The 20,217-nt window shown below is 38.5% G+C and overlaps 1 protein-coding gene across 7 annotated transcripts in view; it reads right to left on the reverse strand.

Moving 5' to 3' along the window:
- The window catches only part of znf536 (zinc finger protein 536), a 188,328-nt gene that overhangs the window by 22,467 nt on the left and 145,644 nt on the right, over positions 1 to 20,217 (reverse strand). Inside the window, exon 7 of one of the 7 annotated variants that reach the window (XM_039657745.2) lies at positions 18,985 to 19,081. The exons of the other annotated variants lie outside the window; for them this stretch is intronic. Within the exon in view, the coding sequence (XP_039513679.2) occupies positions 18,985 to 19,081 (97 nt within the window). The remainder of the gene's footprint in view (positions 1 to 18,984; positions 19,082 to 20,217) is intronic. 7 annotated transcript variants of the gene reach the window in all.

Below are 20,217 nucleotides of genomic sequence, written 5' to 3' on the forward strand. Positions count from 1 at the left end.
TCTGCTTTTTTCGAGTTAAAATGCATCGAGAGGAAAGGACGACTGTGAAGGTAAAACAAACAGCGAGTTTGTTCCTCCGCCGGATGACTAGGCAGCAAATAAACCTGCCTCAGATGATGGAGAACGACACAAAAACTGTTTGACTTGCACATATTAACCAGAATAAGAGCAACTACCACACGCCATCCAGACTCTGACTACGCCAAGAAAAGAAAACGGAGAAAACGGAGGGCTGGGATGTGGATGTGTCTTGCTCTCTGACTCAGTCTATTTCTGGGGCAGAGATTCTCACACTGATACTACCTCCACTGAGCAATTTAAAGCCAAACACTGATGTTGCAATCTGTCTTCTGTGCCTGATAGCGCTTTTCTCCCTCTCTAACCCAAATTACTTTCTTTTCATATCTAATTATATTTGCTAATGATCTTATAAGGGGATAATGGAATGTGCTTGATCTATTACCTTTTTTTGCAATACATAAATACAATACAAATGGCTATGCAGCACTTTGAAATTTTCCATCATCCATTTCAAGCAAAGCCAAGGGAGGATATTTAAACAATATCTGCAATTTTACCACTTCTGAAACACAAATCTCTTCGCTCGTTCGAAGCTACTAACAGGGGACACGAACGCGGTGCAGTGGAACAATTTGTCCGACTACTCTGACGAACAAAATGTGTTTGTTTCATGGCTTGAACAGCCTTGTGTGCTCATTCACTAGCAGGTTGTGAGGGGCGACCCTCAGGCCATGACCTCCGTCCTGGCACGTGAGTGCCGCTAAATAAATGAAAAGACACGTTTCATGAACAGATACAGCCGTTTTTAACCAGCATCCACACACATCTCAAAGTTTCATCCGGACTCCGGGCGATCTTTCAATCTCTCCGGAGGTCATCTATCCGTTTCTGTGCACTGTTGTAATGAATATTCCCGTCGGCCAAGCCCCGCCCTGGTCTAAGCCTCTCCCAATTCTTCCCTCAGTCTTTTTCCCACAGGCCCGGCGATGGCCAATGCATGACAGCCGCACTAAACCCCCGGCATTAATGGAAGGAAATGGCATTCGATCTCCATTTGATCGCGTAATCATTTCTGCTGAAATGATAATTAGTGTCTTCACAATCCTCTGACTGTGAGAGAACAGTGTAAAATAAAACAGAGCTCTCGCAGAAACGGCACTTCACTCAACAACCGTTGTGCGCTTTTTCCCCGTACGTATATTTACGCATGCCTCCTAATCGCGCACATACACGGGCCTCGTCCGCTGGCGACTGCTGTCTGTGATTCTTTTCAACTGACATAATCCTGATTGATTCGTTCAGCAGATAAAAACTCAGTCCACTTGTGCCCTTTACTGCTGGAACATAATACGGCTCTTTATTCTGCAACAATGTAACATAATGGCGTCGGAATGTGAGGAGGAAAAAAACGTTAGGGCTGCGTCTTAAATGACTGTGACACTCTGCGGTTCAGGCTCAAGCTGTGGTCTAATGTAAAAGAGAGAAAGGAGGAAGAATGAGGGAGAGGTGAAGGGAGGGCGAGGGAGAAAAGAGAAAAATCATTAAGCGCAGATTACCAGAGTGCCCCACTAACAAGGTCGAGGCAGGGCTGCTGGTAAAAGTTGTCATTGTCTGTTTCTCTTAAATGCGAACGCTCCACATTTCCCTCTGATGAGATTTGGGTTGCGTTGTTTTAAATTATTCGCTTCGTGTTTGCTCCCCCCTTTATGCGTTTTTTTTTAATAAAAAGAATCTTTTGTTTGACAAGAGGTCATTTTTTTTTTTTTTTTTCATCAGGACGAGTAGAGAATGAATCATGCTTTTTATTTTGCAGGGCAAATATAAATACATTTGGGCCAAATATAGGCCAAGGCCAAACACACACGCACATGCACATGCAAACACACACACACAGACACACACATGCAAACACACACATGGTTTGTGTGCCATTAAATAATGCAAAATAACAAAATTTAATACTAATAAAAAAAAGATTTTTTAAAATAAAATAAAATCTTGGCTGCAGAATTACACTTAAAAGGAGGAAAAATTCAAATTAATTCAAATAATTTCCACTCTAAAAATTGCTGGGTTGTTTTAACCCAACTGTGGGTCAAATATGGACAAACCCAGTCATTGTTTTTTTTTTTTTAATTACATTTTTAACCCAACGTTTGGGTTTGTCCATATTTGACCTAAAGTAGGGTTAAAACAACCCAGCATTTAGAAAAGTAAAGTTCGAAAACATTTTTTAAAGGTTTTAAAAGCCTTGACGATTTATAGGTCTTACAGACAAAGACAATCTTATGAAAAATAATAATTTAATAAAATATTTTATTTACAAGCATACAACATAATAATTATTAAAACATTTTATAAATATGCAAAAAAATAAAGAATAAAAATCTAACTTAACTTTAGAGCAGGGTGTAAAAATACTTATATTGCTAATGTTTACATATTTTTGAATAACAATTCAGTAGGCTAAATTCCTCTTCCTTTCGTTTCGTTTCAATTCCTATGGGGTGTGGCTTATTCAATTACCATCCACACTCATGAATTCAAAGGCAGCCAATTCTTCAATTCTGATTTTTTGCACGGCCCAGACAAACACATGAATGTGAAGTTTCGCCTTTGTTGCAACTGCTTCCTACATGGCGTGCACAAAAACAATGAGTACCAGGAAACAAACAGAGCACTTTATGTGCTCGAAGAAAATGTGACAAAACTTAAGCTCATCACAATGGAGACCAACAGACGCAGCCTCATTCATAAACATTCAGTGTCTGGGATGTTCCTATAGGATCATGTTTAGCAGGCCTCTCTCTCTCTCTCTTTCTCTGTCTCGTGTATGTGTTCTATTAATTGTGAGCCCTAATCTAGAAGAGTCGAGGGTCCCTGGAGCAAGCGGCGCTATTATTCGCGCAAGCATTGCGCACCACACCGCTCTCGCTTACTAATTTCGTTCGGCGTTGCACCGCTCAGTCGAGGGAACGCACCGCCGAACGCTGCATCTGAGTCAGTCAGACAGCTCCAGACGAGGTCCCTTTACACTGCCACGCTGTCAGTCACTTTATATGTTGTGAAAAAGAGAGAATGAAAAGAGAAGGCGAGAGAGAGAGAATGTAGAAACAGAAACAAGTCCTTTTATCCTGCTCGGCGGGACCTGTCAGTGCCACCTTCTCTCTGGTTTCCCAGCAGTCCCAACACAGCAGCTATCAGAGGGAACCTGACATCCACACACTGCGTTTTCCAGGGGGGAAGGAAATCATGAGAGCAGTCCCACACAAGTGAGCAGCTAGTACATACTCTCCTCAGATCAAGCAACAGTCTCTCGTAAGAGAAGAAAAGGGAGAGAGATTTGGATGTTTTAAGTGGGAATGTAGGCTGACAGGCTTTTGCTGCTTGTGACATGTGATAGAAACTTGGTTTGCATCTCCCAGCGTTCATTTTGGAGTTTGGACAGAGATGAGAGAGCGAGAGTGTGTCGCAGCTTAAGCGCTGATAGTTCTGTCTTAACAGATCTTTATTCTCACACACACGTCGCAGTTGTGACTCCAGGCACCTCCGGAGTCACTTATATTTTTCTCCACATTTGCAGGCCTTTTTCTTTGTTTTTTTGGATGAAAAAAAGAGGAAGGAAACAGTTCCTAATCCATACATTGCACACACACACACACACATCCATGCTTGTGTGTGGATTCATGGATTGCAGTGCAGGAAAATCACGAGCACCTGGCTGAGTGTTTTTTTTTTTTTTTTTCAATATGATTTTGTCTGCTTCCCCACTGGTCTCTGATGATTCAACAGTTCCTGCTCTAACATCTGCTACTTACTCTTACTGGGTCTCAATTAAGACAGGCAGTATTTATGAATCTGCTCTTATTTACATTTCTATTTTTCTGCATATGTGCGTGAACGCTGGCCAAAACAGCCCCTCTGCCCCACACACCACGCAGATGTTTCTTCAGCGAGGCCAAGAGGTGAACGCTCGGTTTGAGAACAGCGACGACGCGAGAGTGCGGGCTAAACAGAGAGAGATTTAGGACTGCAAGATTTGCAGCTTTACTGTCACACAGATGAGAGCTACTCTCAGGTGATTGTAATATATGCGAGTTTGGTTGAGGGATTGTGGGATTGGTGAAAGCCAGTTCCCCTGTAAAAGAGAGGTGGTTGTGTGTGAGTGTGTAGGGATGTTTAAGAATGTGTGAAGCAAGGGATTGTTTTAATTAACTACAATCCTTTTTTTTTCCCTTCTTTTTTTTTTTAGTTTTTAAGTGTTTGTGTTTGCTTTCAAGTCAATGTGTTTTTAATTAAACCATCATGTTCCATATCATGTTCAAGATGCTATTTTCAACACACACACACACACACACACACATATATATATATATATATTCTAGAGTATGAGTGGGCCCAATTAATATATACATACATATACATCCGTTCAATGTTTGACGTCAGTAATATTCTTTTACTTTTTTGAAAGAGGTTTCTTATACTCACCAAGGCTCAAAAATGCAGTAAAAATTGTAATCTATCAAGACATTATTTAAATTTCTATTTGAATAAAATGTAATTTATACCTCTAATAGCAAAGCTGTATTTTTTAGCATCATTACTTCAGTCTTCCGAGTCAGAAGATCCTTCAGAAATCATTCTAATATGATGATTTTCTGCGCAAGAAACATTTTTTTTATTAATGTTATTGATAAAAAATAGTTGTACTGAAAATATTTACTTTTATTGATATAAAGAACAACATTTATTTGAAATCATTTTTTGATGATAATACTGTCTTTTCTGTCACTTTTGATCAACTCAGCTTATGAATGAATGAATAAATTAATATTGACAACCCCAAACATTTGAACGGTAGTGTATCTGTGTAATGTACTTGGAAAGCTCAGGCATTAATTAGGAGTTGGTGATTCCTTTGTTTCTTTACTCTTGTGTGAAGACTTTCCACTAGATGTTTGCTCTCATTCAGACCCACTGACGGCAGGTGCAGTTGCTTACAGTCACCGTTCCAATTCAACCCAAAGGTGTTCAATGGGATTTAAGCTCTGTGCAAGCAAATCAAGTTCTTTCACACTGACTCTTCCCCAAAGGGAGTCTGTTTGTCAGAGGACATTGCATGGCTGTATCCTTGATTTGATGCACCTGCTAGTGTGAGTGTAGCTGAAACAGCCAAACATGGTAATCTGAAGGGTGTGTCCACATACTTTTGGCCATGACAAAGAACTACATACAACTACTACATAAAATATATAGATCTGTATAAATAGTGACAGTTACACATATGTAGTATGACCATAGGAATACTAACTATACATGACTGCAAGATACTATGGTGTGCAAATGATTAACTAAGCATCTGTGATCCTGTCTTGGACTCTGAACTCTGCGTTGGTAATACTAGAGTATATACTTGAATGAAGATCGATATTAATTTTACACACCTCATAATGTGTAATAGTGAGAAGCGTCACTGTGTTGGTTTCAACAGACCACTCATGTCTTTAATAAACAGTAATGTGTTTCCCTCGCACACAAGTGCCTAATCGTGCCAACCGAATGATGCCATTGGAAGAAACAGAGAAGAGTGGCATCAGAATGACATAAAAAGTCTGTCATTATTTCATCTAATAAGATATAATATGCGAAAATACACCTGAGATCATTAAACACAGAAAATGAGAGTATCGAGATCCAGGGTTATGTGCGCACCAGAAACTGAGCCTTTGTTTACCTTTTATTTATTTACAAGCAAAAGTAAAGCGCTGTTGAATATGAAATGTCAAACTATTTATTTGCAGTGTAAGCACTTAAGGCAAGGCTTTTTAGTTTTTGACACAACCTGTAAACAACAAAAGATCTAACATGCTCTGTAAAGACCTAAAAAAAAGAGCTGGCAGATATGAAAGCATTTATCCATGGAAACAAGAGTATGCCTATTTGCAGACAATAGTGGGGAAAAACAACAGCACTTTAGTTTCTCGAAATCCACTTCACACTCTTAAAGACCTCTTCGGTTTAGATATGGCAATTTTATCAATTACAAATGCTTTTTAGTCTATTTTAACCTAAATAGCTGCAGTCAAGGAACAGTAAGTCTCTCAAATGTGTTATTAATAATTCATCGGAGAATGCCGTTTATGAAGTTCGGGAGGCAGGTCTAATAAGCATGGGCAGCATCTAATACGCCGTGTGCTGGACAAAGCGCTTTTGAGAATCATTACTTTGTGTGCTTGTCTAATTGAGACTTCATAAATTACCCAGTAGGCCTCGGCTCGCTCCCTGCCTTCGCTGGAACCATACACTGCATGTTTTCTCAAGGGCCACATCATATTTGCATGCACATAAAGGCAGGCACATGAAAACAGTAATGGCAAATATGTAAATAATAATACAAATAAAAGCGCATCACGTAAAATAAGCCGAAGCGGCAAGCGGGTAAAGATTCCTTTCTGTTTAAAATTTCAGTACAATCGCAACAATTATCCGCTTTTCCTCACTTTTCTCTGCTCTCATTGTTTTTGGCAGGCAGATCCATAACATTCTTTTTGTTCCACTTTGGTCTCCTCCTTTTTCCCAAGCCTGAGAAACTTCAGACATGAGAACCCTTAGCCGCCTCTAATATAAAACCAGAGAAATTTACCTAGGATTATAAGTCATTGACAAATAACCTTGCTGATAGATGCGAACTAGATTTTGTTCAAAGCACACTGACAGCCTCAAAAGAGATTAGTGGAGTTCTTATCAGGTCAGGGGTGTCACGAGGGAAATGTGTTTAAAGTCACATTGATTTATTGAAAGATTTTCCAATAAGAAGAGTTCTCTCGACTCTCAGACGTGTGTGTGTGTGTGTGTGTGTTTGTGTGTGTGTGAGAGAGGGACTCTAGCAGTGATTGTGAACTATACTTGACTACAAAGGGGAAAAAAAAAACAAAAAAAAAAAACGTTAAAAACAACTGCAAGACTAACAGACCCCAAATAAACACAAGAGATCTTTGATGGCTGGGTAAAACTACACTGTTTCCTTTCCCTTTCCCATCGTCTACTGTGTGCTATTCCTCCAGACGTAATAGCAATAGATGACCGATATACACATGAATGTTCACACGCACCCACACACACACACACTGACAAGAAAGCATAATAAGATCCTTTGTTCCTGCAGGCATTCATTTGACACTATTACCTTCTTAAGAGTAATTATGAATCTTTTCAGAAAGCTGGATTGTGGGAACCGTTGGGTTTGGCCCCGGATCCACCCACCAGCAGCGAATGGATGAGAGAGAAAACTAAGAGTATCACTCCGCACCCCTGTCAGAGAAATGTCATTACCCCTGTATCTCTCTCCCAGTCTCGCAGTCTTTCACGTTCCCGTCCTCTTTCCCCCCTCCCAAACAACCCCGCTCTCTCTCTCTCTCTCGTTCTCTCACACTCCTGCTGCTTCGTTTGATCTCTGAGGTCCACTGGAACCCTGGAAAGCTATTCCAGCATTTGCGGTCCATCAGAGTCCTGTGGAGAACCTTCTGGATGTGTTGGTGTGTCCAGGCTGTAACCCTTCCTGCTGACATGGCTCTCCACCACACAATCTGTCAGAGACTTCACCTTAACAGCACACCACAAGCTCGGATAATGAACGATGCCTCCCTAAATCGACAGCCTTACAATTCTGTACCATAATTATGTCTATATTGTATGGTGCCTTTTATAAGACTCATGATCTTTGAGTAGATTGTCAGTGCTATTTTTTTTCTCTTATATACTTTTTTAACTATCATCATCATCATCATCATCATCATCATCATCATCATTTATCCATTATTTTTGCATCTACTCTATGAATATATTAAATATCATGGGATAGTGTGACAGTGATAGTGTTGTCAACACTATGTTCATGTTTACATTCCATTAAATATTAAAAACATAAAAGTTAATAAAGGTCACTGCCAGTGTATGATATTTAACACTCCAGGGCTTTAGATTGTGTATTTTGTTTCTAATATTACCATTATTATTACTACTAGTAGTACTAATAATAATAATCCTTACAATTACAATAGGGTTTCAGCAATTCGAGCTTGAACCCCTAATAATGAATTTTCCATTAGTTTTGTATCTACCAGGAATACATTAGATATCATGGAACAGTGTCAAAAATTAATCCACAATATGTTTTTAAATGGTTAAGGGTAACACTTTATTTGAAGGGGTGTGCATAAGACTGACATGACACTGTCACAAACATGACATAACACCTGTCATGAACATGAAGGAGTCTTTATGAATGTTTATGACTGTTGTCATTAAGTGTCATTCGGCAAATTATGACACTTTTAATGCAAATTTGACATTATTTAAAATGTCTTTGTTTTGACAACTTGACATTAACCAAGAAATCATAACCTGTCACAAATATGTCATAACAGGTCTAATTATCAAACTTAAAGGTTAACATTACATTACCCTGTCATATGTTATGGTTGGTTTTAACTTTGGTTGTCATGACACCATTATAACTGTGACATGAATATTTTTACTTGTCCTCAAGTAAAGTGGAACACATTGTACTAGTTATAAAGATGTCATTAAGGGTTATTACACTGTCAAATGCTTTAACAACAGTGTCATTAATATTTCCCCTTACCTCAAGTAAAGTGGAACACGTTGGACTAGTTATGATTTCTTGGTTAATGTCAAGTTGTCATAACAAAGACATTTTAAACAGTGCCAACTTGTAAGCATTCATAAAGACTCCTTCATGTTCATGACAGGTGTTATGTCATGTTTATGACAGTGTCGAGTCAGTCTTATGCACACCCCTTCAAATAAAGTGTTACCGAAATATCTGCATATAATTACAAGTAATTCATTTATGTAAATACATTTATAATTACAATGTTGACCTATCCTCACACCTTAACCAACCTCTAAACTTAACTTTACCACCAAACCTCTCCCTAACCTTAACCGTATCCCACCTCAGTAGGACCACAATTGTTTAGCAAAACAATATGGACAAAATAAGTACATTGTCCTTTTTTATGTAAGTAGGCCTACATAGTGGTTTAGAATACCTAATATAAAGTGGGATCATTTCTGTTAGTACTACTTCTACAAATAATAATAATAATATTGAGTTCTCGATCAGTTTTGCATCTACTAGGAATATGTCAAATACCATGGGATAGTGTGACAATCCACAATATGCAAATTTTTATAACTGGTAAATACATACACTTTATAACAGGTCATTGCCAGCTTATGATATTTAACACTCCTGGGCTTGAGATAACACACTGATAAACAGAGCAAGGAACCTGAGAAGTCTTAAGAACTCAGAGACAAGTGTTTGTTTGTGTCTTTATCAAGTCCGAAATCAAAGCCTTGCCCCAGTTATGTGTCGACCCATGGTATAAACTCATGCTTTACTGTACATCATCACCTGATCTATAGTCACAGTCAGAACCCACTGTCTCTGCTCTAATAGCTATCCTCAAAGGTACTGTTAGCGGTCGGCAACAGGAGCCGGATAATATTTTTATGTTATCAGTAACACTCCCACGTTTGTTTTCGCAGCCACTCAATGGCCAGAGCACGGGATGGCAGGAAATGGCAGCATTTGTTCTGATTTCGACCCCCTCAACTTCCACAATGCAAGACCAAAGAACGTGGGAGGACCCACAATGCACAATGATCTCTTGTTCAGATTGAAATGCTTTGTGCATTCATCTATAACTGCCCAACATGCAAAGATAACCAGCCAGTCTGGTGATCAATAAATAAATAGCAGACAGCATAAAAAAAAAGAAAGACAGTAAGGGAGGAAATAATGACACAAATGCAGACAGAGAGATGGAGGGTTCTTTGACTACTGTTTGTCTTGTTTTAATAGTGGGAAATCGAGAAGAACAAGAGGGGGAAAAAAATGCTTAAGGCGCTTTTCATGAATATGGTGGTTTCATGTCCCTTCTCTTTTATTCTTTTAAAGTATTACAGGCACAAAAAACAAACAAACATGTTTTTTTTGATGTGAGAAATACTATTATTTCTATTAGTTTACTATTACTTTATGTTATTATTTAACATTAAATTAAGAAAGCTATAAATAAGCAACTTTGTCCTGTAGCACATTTTGACCTCATTTAAAGTTAGCATTGTACAATAACATTGTCATAATTTGATCTATGTTCATTTCATTCATTCAATGCAGTTAACCAAGTTAATTATACTATTAATACTTATTATTATTATTATTATTTTTTTTAAATAATAAATATATATTAATTGTTATTAGTATCCTATTAACCACATTTGGTTGCATTTTCTTCGATTACATTTGAATGCTTATTTAAAGCTAATAGAAAGAAAAAAATAAAAACCCACAAATAATTTTCTTTTTATTCATATCCTCCTATAAGTGGTGTCCACATACGTGGGCATTTTGGTTTTGTTTAGCATTATACTTAATTCTGTGTAACTTACACTGTCATCTGGTGGCGTCAGAGGATAAAAAATAAAAAATAAAATAAAATAAATAATTTAAAGATGGCGGAGAACACAGGTCACGTCACGCGGCCACACCAGACCAAAACGTCCACAAGGTCAAAAAATCTAAAAATATTTCATTGTTGATTCTTGTTGTGCATAGTTATGCATATAGTGTTGTACGATTAAAATGGCATGCACGTTTGACTTTTGTAACAATAAAGATTTACTATGCTGCTAAAGTTGATGTCCACATACTGTATGTGGACAATGGGACGTAGCTTCATTGAAACTGTATAAGATGTTAGCAAAAAAAAAAAAAAGAACATTCTGCACACACACACACACACACACACACACACACACACACACTCTCAACCAGGCTTCACTCACGATCGCGCATGCGCGCACACACTCTCTCTCTCTCTCTCTCTATCTCTCTCTCTCTCGCTCACGATCGCTTAAGGCCAATTTATACTTCTGCGTAGGGTGCGCACAGTAGGTACAGCGTACCATACCGCGTACCATTCGCCGTAGCCTGACGCGCACCTCCTCAAAAATGTAACTACACGTCACGACGACGCGGACCGCAAGATCTGTGATTGGTCGGCTTGGTAGCAGAGCAATTTCCTCCTATTCATTTCCGCACGTACCATCTCACGTGACCTTACTCTCGTTTCTGCCTTTTAGTTTTAGTAATTTCACTAAAATTAACTGTTTTTCCATCTCAATAAGCTCCAACTCCAACATGATCCGCTCTCTTTCATTCGTCATTGCTTGTAGTAATCTAGCCGCGAGGAATCTAAACACAGTGGAACATAAACCCTCTGCCGCCAACTAGCGTTTCGGAGCAGTACTGCAGAGCAACCAAGACCTGAACGCAGAAGTATAAATGTTCACGACGGCGTCGCCTACATGCGTAGCCTACGTTGATTTTTCCACCCCCACGGGCTGAATTTTCTGAAAAAACCATCCCAGTCATGGCACACCTCTCCTAGGCACGAATAAACCCCATGGTGGTTCAGGGGCAACTGTTACGCAGTCTTTCACACCGGTTAAGTGTGATCCACTGTTCTGATAGATAAAAAGAACATTGTTAGTTTGAGGAAGCAGAAGCTTTGGAGTTATACAAAAAAAGAAAGCAAATTTTAATTTTTTTGGGGAAATGTTTTTTTTTATTTGGATATTATATATTATTATGGACTTTATATTCTATTACTATATTTTTGTTTTTGTTTTTCCATTTGAATGTTTAGAAGTTTTACATGCAAGAGTAACAACGAAAAATGTTCAGGCACAGTGCTCAGGCTGTAAATAAAAGATGCACTTTTTACACTTTGTTACACAATAGTGTCCTCTGTGAATACATCATTTTATTTTTTAAAAGTGCTTCATGTTCAAAGATAATATCTGGTTAGTATATCTATTGGTCCCTCCTAACCCCAAAAAGCTAGAAGAAATCGAAAATGCACACCAAACCAAAACTCAGGTCTTAAGAGGATATCCAATTGCTGTGTAACATAAAATATAACCCTTACATGAAATGACCAGAAAACATAAATGAAATGGCTAATATAACATTTAGTGAAATTAAAGTTGAGAGAAATAGCTAAATAAATAAATAAATAAAACTTTCAGGGCAGATTCTGTATAATGAAAGTGCTTAAACAATAATTCTGATATTGCTACATGCATGCTGTGCTTATAGATTACATTTATACTAAATTAATTCTCACCCTAATTTAAATGCAAACTAAATTAAGAACTAAATAATTAAAGAAACTAAATGAATAAACAATATCCATCATACATGTCACAATGGATATTGAATCATTTTTAACCTTTGTATAATTGTGATACAGTAAGAACAACAATTATAATTTGCACACAAGACATAATATGATATGCAACATAATATTAATATTCTGTGAGCTCTCAGACCAGAGCTAGTTATTTATTTTCAGTCAATAAATGCAGTGGTGGCCAGTGTTGGGAGTAACGCATTACAAAAGTAATACATTACAGTAACATATTACTTTTTGCTGTAACGCAGTAGTGTAAGGCATTACTAATCAATTTTCAGTAATATTTTACTCGTTACATGTTCAGTGAGGCTTGTATTACAGTTGTATTACAGTGTATTGTCTGCTTTTACTTCTTAAAGGCAACAGACTATGTGAAAGTTTTAAAGCAGTCTTTTAGTGCCAGTTCAGAGCGGTCGCGTCTGTAACATTGTTTTTTCCTCATAAATGCGAACACGAAAACTAAAATAAAATGAATATTTTAAGTTCTATGGAGACTGGAGAGCCAACCCTTCCTCATCCGATTTGCGCAGTGTAATTCACAGAATTACAAAAAATATATTTTGCCTCCTATTTTTTTGTCACGCATGAATGTGTGTCTTTTCCCTAATATTAAAAATAAAACATAGACTGATATTTGTCTAATGCCTGGAGTCCTTTAAGGAAGTATATATGTTTCAATATATGTATTTTCTGAGAATTTTTATTTCACGTTTTGACTGCAAATGTCATCATGTCCATAATGCTGGACTTCCCCAATTTTCAATAATTTATCCTCAACTAGTTTTGTGGTTAACTTCAAATGTTAACTTCAAATAATACTAATAGCCTAATTTAAAGATAAGGCAGCATTGGATCTGGACGGTAAGGAGAATAACGCTGGAGTTGGAAGAGGTGTGTCGCGATTCTGTAGGTTCGTGGATATGAGTCGTGTGGCGAATCGCGATTTCGGTTTCATATTGCATATCGTTACAGCCCCAAAGTTAAGTTCTACTTCTGTAGTTATTTTGGTGAAAGTAACTCAAAAGTAATACATGAGTAATGTAACGCATTACAATTCTGAGACAGTAATATTGTAAGGTAATGAATTACTTTTAAATAACAGTAACAAGTAATACCTAATGTATTACAGTTTGGAAGTAACTTGCACAACACTGGTGGTGGCTGACATAAGGTCTCTGATCAGCTGCTGGACATCATCCTCTCATGTTAGCTTTGTGGCAGAGATCTTAAGAGCAAACGCAACAGTGTAAGGAGTGAATGTTAGAGCTTATAAAGTGGAGTGATGGAAAGAAAGGTTCATGGTGGGGTTATCACACTCCGCCAGCACTGGGAGCGACGTGCCTGTTTGTGGGTCTCCACAAGCGCAGCAGAAGTGACACTAGCGTATATCTGTGTATCACAGAGAAAACAGCAGCCCTTTACCTCAAAGTCTGCCAGCCTAGAGAGCGGATCAAACACGGTGTTTGGGTGAAACCATATCGACAGAGTGTCAAGCACAACAGGGGTTGTGAGGAGGGGCACTCTCTGTCTTTCTTTTCTCTCTCTACCAGCCTCTATTTCTCCACAAAGAGCCTTTGCTAAGCGTGTCAATCACACTGCGCTACGTGTGTCAATATCTAATGGCTCTGATGGCTGGAGATGGACAGACAGAAAGGAGGAGCGAGATGGCGATCAAGTGAGTCGGATAGAAGAAGAAAAAAGACGTTTTATTACAATTCCATTACGGCCTTTTCAGCATTGCGACATGGATGAAGGAAAACTATTACTCAACCTGCACACGCTATGAAAAATGAAACTAGTTCTGGTATACAAATCTGCTTTGTTCTTGATGAAGATAAACAGTCTGGGTATGTTTGTATTCATTATATAAAGTCCATAGCAAAACCATACCCAAAATAACACGTCAGAAATAATCAAAAAGGGAAAGAAAAAAAAAATCTCGCAAAAGCCATTTTAAACACTGTGTCAGTACTGGACAAATGACTCTGTGGTAACACCCACCACCCTGCCTCCATACACAGGAAGACAAATATTGAACAGAACTCCACACGCATCAAACAACACTGGGGCTGGGCCGAGTAGGCCTGGGTCTCGTCTGTAATCACAAATGTCCAAATCCTCTAACGAGGTCCAGAGGTCTGTCCCCCACACCATACTACGTCTCTGCACACTGGCTTTCCATTACGTTACTATTTACGTTGATCAATTAATGCTTTAAGGTCAGTTACATATAAATCTTAAAGTGTTCAAACTTACATCTACGTGAACTGTTAAGCTGCTTAAAAGAATATCAAATGCACCCGAGAATTTCACACTTTCCTCTGCATGTTCCACACAGTTATGTTGAGTGACCTGTAGGGGGAGCTGCTCTTTTATGACTTGGGGGGGTCTATTTGTGTAAGACAATAAAAACATTAATTTGCCCTGAAATCATTCCTGACGTAAATGTAAAATGGTGCCCATTGGAACCCAGTAATGAAGCATGCGGCATCTCTGCAGCTTCTAATTTGACTAGTTAAATGACTCCATTACGTGTTTAACAGACAGAGGCAAATCATTTCTGGTCAGTTGAGGCTCACTTAGCCGCGTCACAGGGCTTGGGGAGAAATCGGAAGATAACTGGTCCTGCCTTTTTCCCTTTTTTTTGTGCTCTATATATTGCAGCCAAAAAGTATGATATGACCTGAACATTTCCTCTCATTCTCTCTTCTATGTGTCCACCTCTCTATCTCTCTCTCCTTCTGTCTCTGATGGTGTTTGCGTGTGTCTACATCCCACTGTTAATTAGGTGCCCACTGTGCATAATCAAAGCCCATATAGTGAAATATATACAGTAAATATGCTCATCAGAGACTGTGTTTTCAGTACACAGACTGGACTTATGATAGGAATATACCGTATAATCATACTGTCGTCCACTGACATCCCAAGTTGGGAAGATTATCAGATCAACAATAGATGGAACAATATTATAAAGAGCATTTAAAGAAGGTGTTTTACTTTTAGAAAATGTTGATGTTCAAACTTTAGGAGGTCAAATTGTTTATAATATGAGCTGTTTCATTATCTGTTCATTTAATATAAGGTTTGCATTAAAAAAAATATTACTAATAAAAAAAAAAATCCTATTAAACCTATTTATAATTCCTGAAATTTTCTAGGAAAAATAATGACTAAAAAAAACTAAATTACATAAAAATATGAAACAACATCAAAAATATGCTATATATTTAACAGAGTTGCACATTTAACCAAAAATAAGACAAAATTGTTACATGGTGTTTTTAGTCTAGTCAGTAAAATAATTTGCAAACATTTTTTTTTTTTACCACAATGGTATAAAAATGTTAAATAATAAGCCAATATATGACAGATATTTTATGATTTAATTGCTGTATTAAGCAGAGAAGGTCAAAACCTCACACGGCAAAAATATGCTTTTTTTTGTTTCACATGTCATTCATCTGTATATTGTAAAGCTGGTGTTGAGGGTGTGAGAATTATCAAACCCATCACTGTAAAAAAAAATATTTTCAAGATTTGTTATCACAACATTTTTTCTTTTGTCAAATCAACTTAAATAATTTATTTAGTTGAGATAAGATATTATTTTGAGTTTCTGATGATTAAATTAATCTCCATTGTATTAACTTTTTTTTTTCCAGTTCAATCAACTTAAAATTTTAAGGTAACCAGGTTACTTACTTTTATAAGTTAAACCAACAATATTTTGTTTTACAGTGTATAGAGAACAACACCAATTACTGATGCAAGAGGCCATTCCACACACAGCCTAATACGGGATCGACAGTCTAAAAACACACATACACAAACACAGGTGGGTAAAGACAGGCACTCTTAAGGGATATTGGGCTGAGTACAGCAGGTGCGTATGTGTGAGTCAGACAGGCCTCTGACCTCTGGCTTTAAATGGGGTGATTAGGAATGGAAAAAGAGTTAGTGTGGAAGGGCTGGTCCCAAGTACACACTCTGTGCCCTCTGCAGCGCTGGACGGAAGGGCAGAAACTGAAGCCCTCCGCACGTGCAGGAAGCTGGAACATCTCTGCTGATGGACAGAGAGCCAATCACAGGCTGGCATTGCTCTCAAGGATAACGGCACACGTCGAAGGATTTCGTCATATAATCTGAGACATGTCAAGTTTCATTGATGGTCTCTTTGAAATACACACAGACTATTTTCAAAGGACTCAAAAATGAAAATTCTGACATTATTTACTCTTGTATGACATTCTTTCTTCTGGAGATGATGTTTTAAAGAGTGTCTCAGTGTTTTATTGTACATCTAATGACTTTTGTTGCATGGACAAAAGCAGCTGTACAATAGAAAAACAACATGTTTTGTGTCAAACAGGTTATGATGACACAAATGTCATATTTATGTGAACTATTTCTTTTAAAGTCGCTCCAGCTGTTCCTGCCTGGGCCGGGTCAGTGTGAGTATGCAGGGGCTGGAGTCTCCCACTCTAATGGGATAGGTAATTATGCAGTCTGATCTCACAGACAAGGGATTTAAGAACTAAGTATACTATGTGACACATGTCTGGGATTACTAATAGTCATAACTGGATGGACAGATGGACAGGTCTGAGATAATGCCATCAGATGCCATTATAAGCTGCACTGCGGAATCTTAAAGTACAAGCAAACCAAAACAACTACAAAAAGAACTCTGTAAATGGCACGTAGTAACGTCCTGTATCTCCACAGCAGATGTCAAACGCTGGTAAAACTCAACTGCGCAAGATCCTGAAGAGCAAAGATCTCTTTATCCCTTTAGCGGCTATGGCTCAACTCTTTGTAGTCCGACTGAAGTGCAGTGAAGTGGGCCGTTTTCACCCCCCTCCCCAAACGTCCGAGTCTTAACAACCCACCCCCTCACGTCTGATTGTTGATCCTCCTGAAGAGGACAGATCAAATATTCCACTCCAGTCTGCGAGCGGGGCACAGATATGATTGGGGTTGACGGACGGGGCCCCCAGTTTGAAGTCTTAACAGACAGTGCGACTTTGATATCTGTACTCGGCGCGTATCACCAAAGACACAGGGAATGAATGAGAGTGAGGGGGAACTGAGAGAGACAGAGAGAAAGAGAGGCAATGAACAAAAGCATCTGTGGAGTGGTCAGGGCCAGCGGCAGCATGTGTCAGAGGCTTTTTGATGTTTAACCCCCTTCCTCTCTCTCTTCTTCTCCTCCTCCTCCTCCCCCTGTATTCCTCACCCCCAAAGGCCCCACTTCTCCCTCACACTTCCTGCTTTCTGGGAGAGCCCAGTGGCGACATATATATATATATATATATATATATATATATATATATGCATACACACCAACAGCCTCATCCAACCAAATTACCAGCCTCTTGTACATTAGACAGCGCTGCTTCGAATAAAGGGAGGAAGTCGCTGTTTATTCGCTCAAAAGTCATTCTAATACGAAGTGTGTTAAATCCATTCAAATTGTATATGGGAAAAAAATATCAAACTATAATGATAATTAGCATCCACACTCACTCAAAATAAAGTTATGTTTATATAAGCATACACTGCAGTTGGATTTGATATATGAAACTGTTGTTTGATTTTAATTAAGTAGAGAAGGTCAAAACCTCACAAGGTAAAAATAAACTGGGCCAATGTAAAACTGATATTTGATGTTTTTAAAACTAGACTCTGTACTTTTATTTTAGGTTAGAATAGTTAATCTAATAGACAATACCAATCCATTACCAGCCCTGTGACTCTTGTACATAATCACTGCTTCAAATAAAGACAGGAAAGCGCTGTTTATTTACTGAAAAGTCTTGCTAAAAACAATGCATGCAAAATCTTTAAAAAAAAAAAAATCATATTGGACACATCTGGTGGAAAGATCAAGCATAAAAGCCTGTTTACACCAAGAATGAAAAACTATAATGATTCTTATGTGCCGTCAATGTTTTTATCAATAAGGAAATGATGATTCTAACTATTCCGTTTCTCTGTCATTATTGATATAGCCGTGGTGTGGACTTCCCTTTTCTCATACAATTAGAATTATTATTAAAACCTATTGTTCTATTTATCGTCCTTAATTTACAATTACAGTATACCGGCAGTCTTTCTGATGTAAAAAAAAAAAACAGAAATCCGAAAGTAGCAAAGTTCATCGAAAAAGAGGAAAAGAGATAAACGTGCAATCATCATTTTCTTAACTTGTGTTTCCGCAGATTCAAAGCGCTGAGTTTTAGCATAAACAGCAGGCAGGAAAAGTGGGTTTTTAAAAACTCCGTCTTCCTGGGATTGAGCGTTCGGAGCAGAGGGATGAAGAAAAGACTAAACAGATGTCACAGCTTGGCGGGAACGAGGGAGTTAAATAGCTTTATTTTTTTCCTCCGTCTTTTTAAATGTCTCACGTATAAACAGATTTTGTTGCTTCTTAAAGTGGGCTCAAAATTAAAGCGTATCGTTTTACACACATATTGCATGCATATTAGTGAGCCCCAGCTGCCCGTGTCCTGTTCTTAAGAGCCATATGATTGAGTTAGGGGCCCGGGTATCAGATAAGATTTAAGCCTGCTCTCCCTGTGCGCTCCCCCTCTGCATTTTACAGCTAACTTATTAAATGGAGAGAAATGACATTATTTTTCTGAGTGTATGTGTAATTATTGTCACACACCTGTGACTCCTGCCATAGACAAGAGGAGGAGAGGAAGGAAGAGACGACGGCGAGGGGAGAGATGTCGCTCGGAACAGCGGGAGCTCTGGCTTTTTTCCTTTAAATGGTGGATGAGAGAAAAAGACAGCAAGCTTGTTAATCACAGAATCTCTGTCGCAGGGAGAACACGGACATACTAACAACTTGAACGGCAGATATCATTGTGAATCCGATCTGAAATCAAATTTTCCAACAGACAATAACATTCTGCATGCACTACTGAAGTTTGTGGAAAAGTTTCCCTTTTTTGTCTGCCAAACGGGCTTTCTTTCCACATACCACCAACAAACTGTTCTGTGTTGGCAGTTCTAGATGGCGAACAAAACGTCTCATCTGAAATTCTGATGCATGCGCCAAACACACGTTACTTTCGTTCTTTTCTTTCTTTCATTCTGTCTCTTTTTTTCAGGGGACCACCCCATGGAAGGAAACGTGAAATGCAGCTCTGAAGACAAAGGAAATTACCTATTAGAGAGGGAGCAATGATCTTCTTTTGCCCCGACTCCAAAAAGTGACTCAGAATGTTGTAATTGTTTACCTTTGACACTGACCGTAATTCTTCTCCACTCCGCCGCAACAGAATATGTCAACGTTGCTTTTCAAAATCTCTCCTTTCCGCTCTCTCGCGGCAATGCCTCAAATGTCATCGAATCGCCCGGTTTAACGTATTTCTTTTCAACACCTGCTCTTTGCTTCACAGGAGGAAGGGCCAAGCAAGTGAGAAAACGACAAGAAAAGCAGCAGATCGGCTTGTTTGAGATATCCCGGCAATGTTCGCCGTCAGCAAGGCCCTTAAAATGTGACCTCCACTCCTTCTGTGACTTGTGCAAATACATCGGGTGCCACTCAAAGCCTGTTATTCTGACACTTTTGAATGCGCCGTTGATAAAAGCTAAGCACGTCAGGAGGTTTTACACTGTCAGTCTCGCTTTCCTGTGCTGATCTAAAAGCATGGAAATAGCAGCGTTTTTTGGTGTAATGTTTTAATAGAAAACAGATGGCCGCAGATGTAGGGCTGCACAGAGCTGGGTGACATGTCTTTAATATTTTAGAGTGGTCTTGCTGTAAATGTAGAAGCAGCTGTTTCCTCCCAGTTGTAAATTTGGAGTTTTTAATTTGTGATTGACAGCTATTGGATTTGCTGTAAATTACAAAAATGAATAAGGAAGCGATGGAACTGATGGCCAATACGGG

The sequence above is a fragment of the Pimephales promelas genome, chromosome 1, assembly GCF_988280905.1.
Source record: "Pimephales promelas chromosome 1, fPimPro1.hap1.1, whole genome shotgun sequence".
NCBI lineage: Eukaryota > Metazoa > Chordata > Actinopteri > Cypriniformes > Leuciscidae > Pimephales > Pimephales promelas.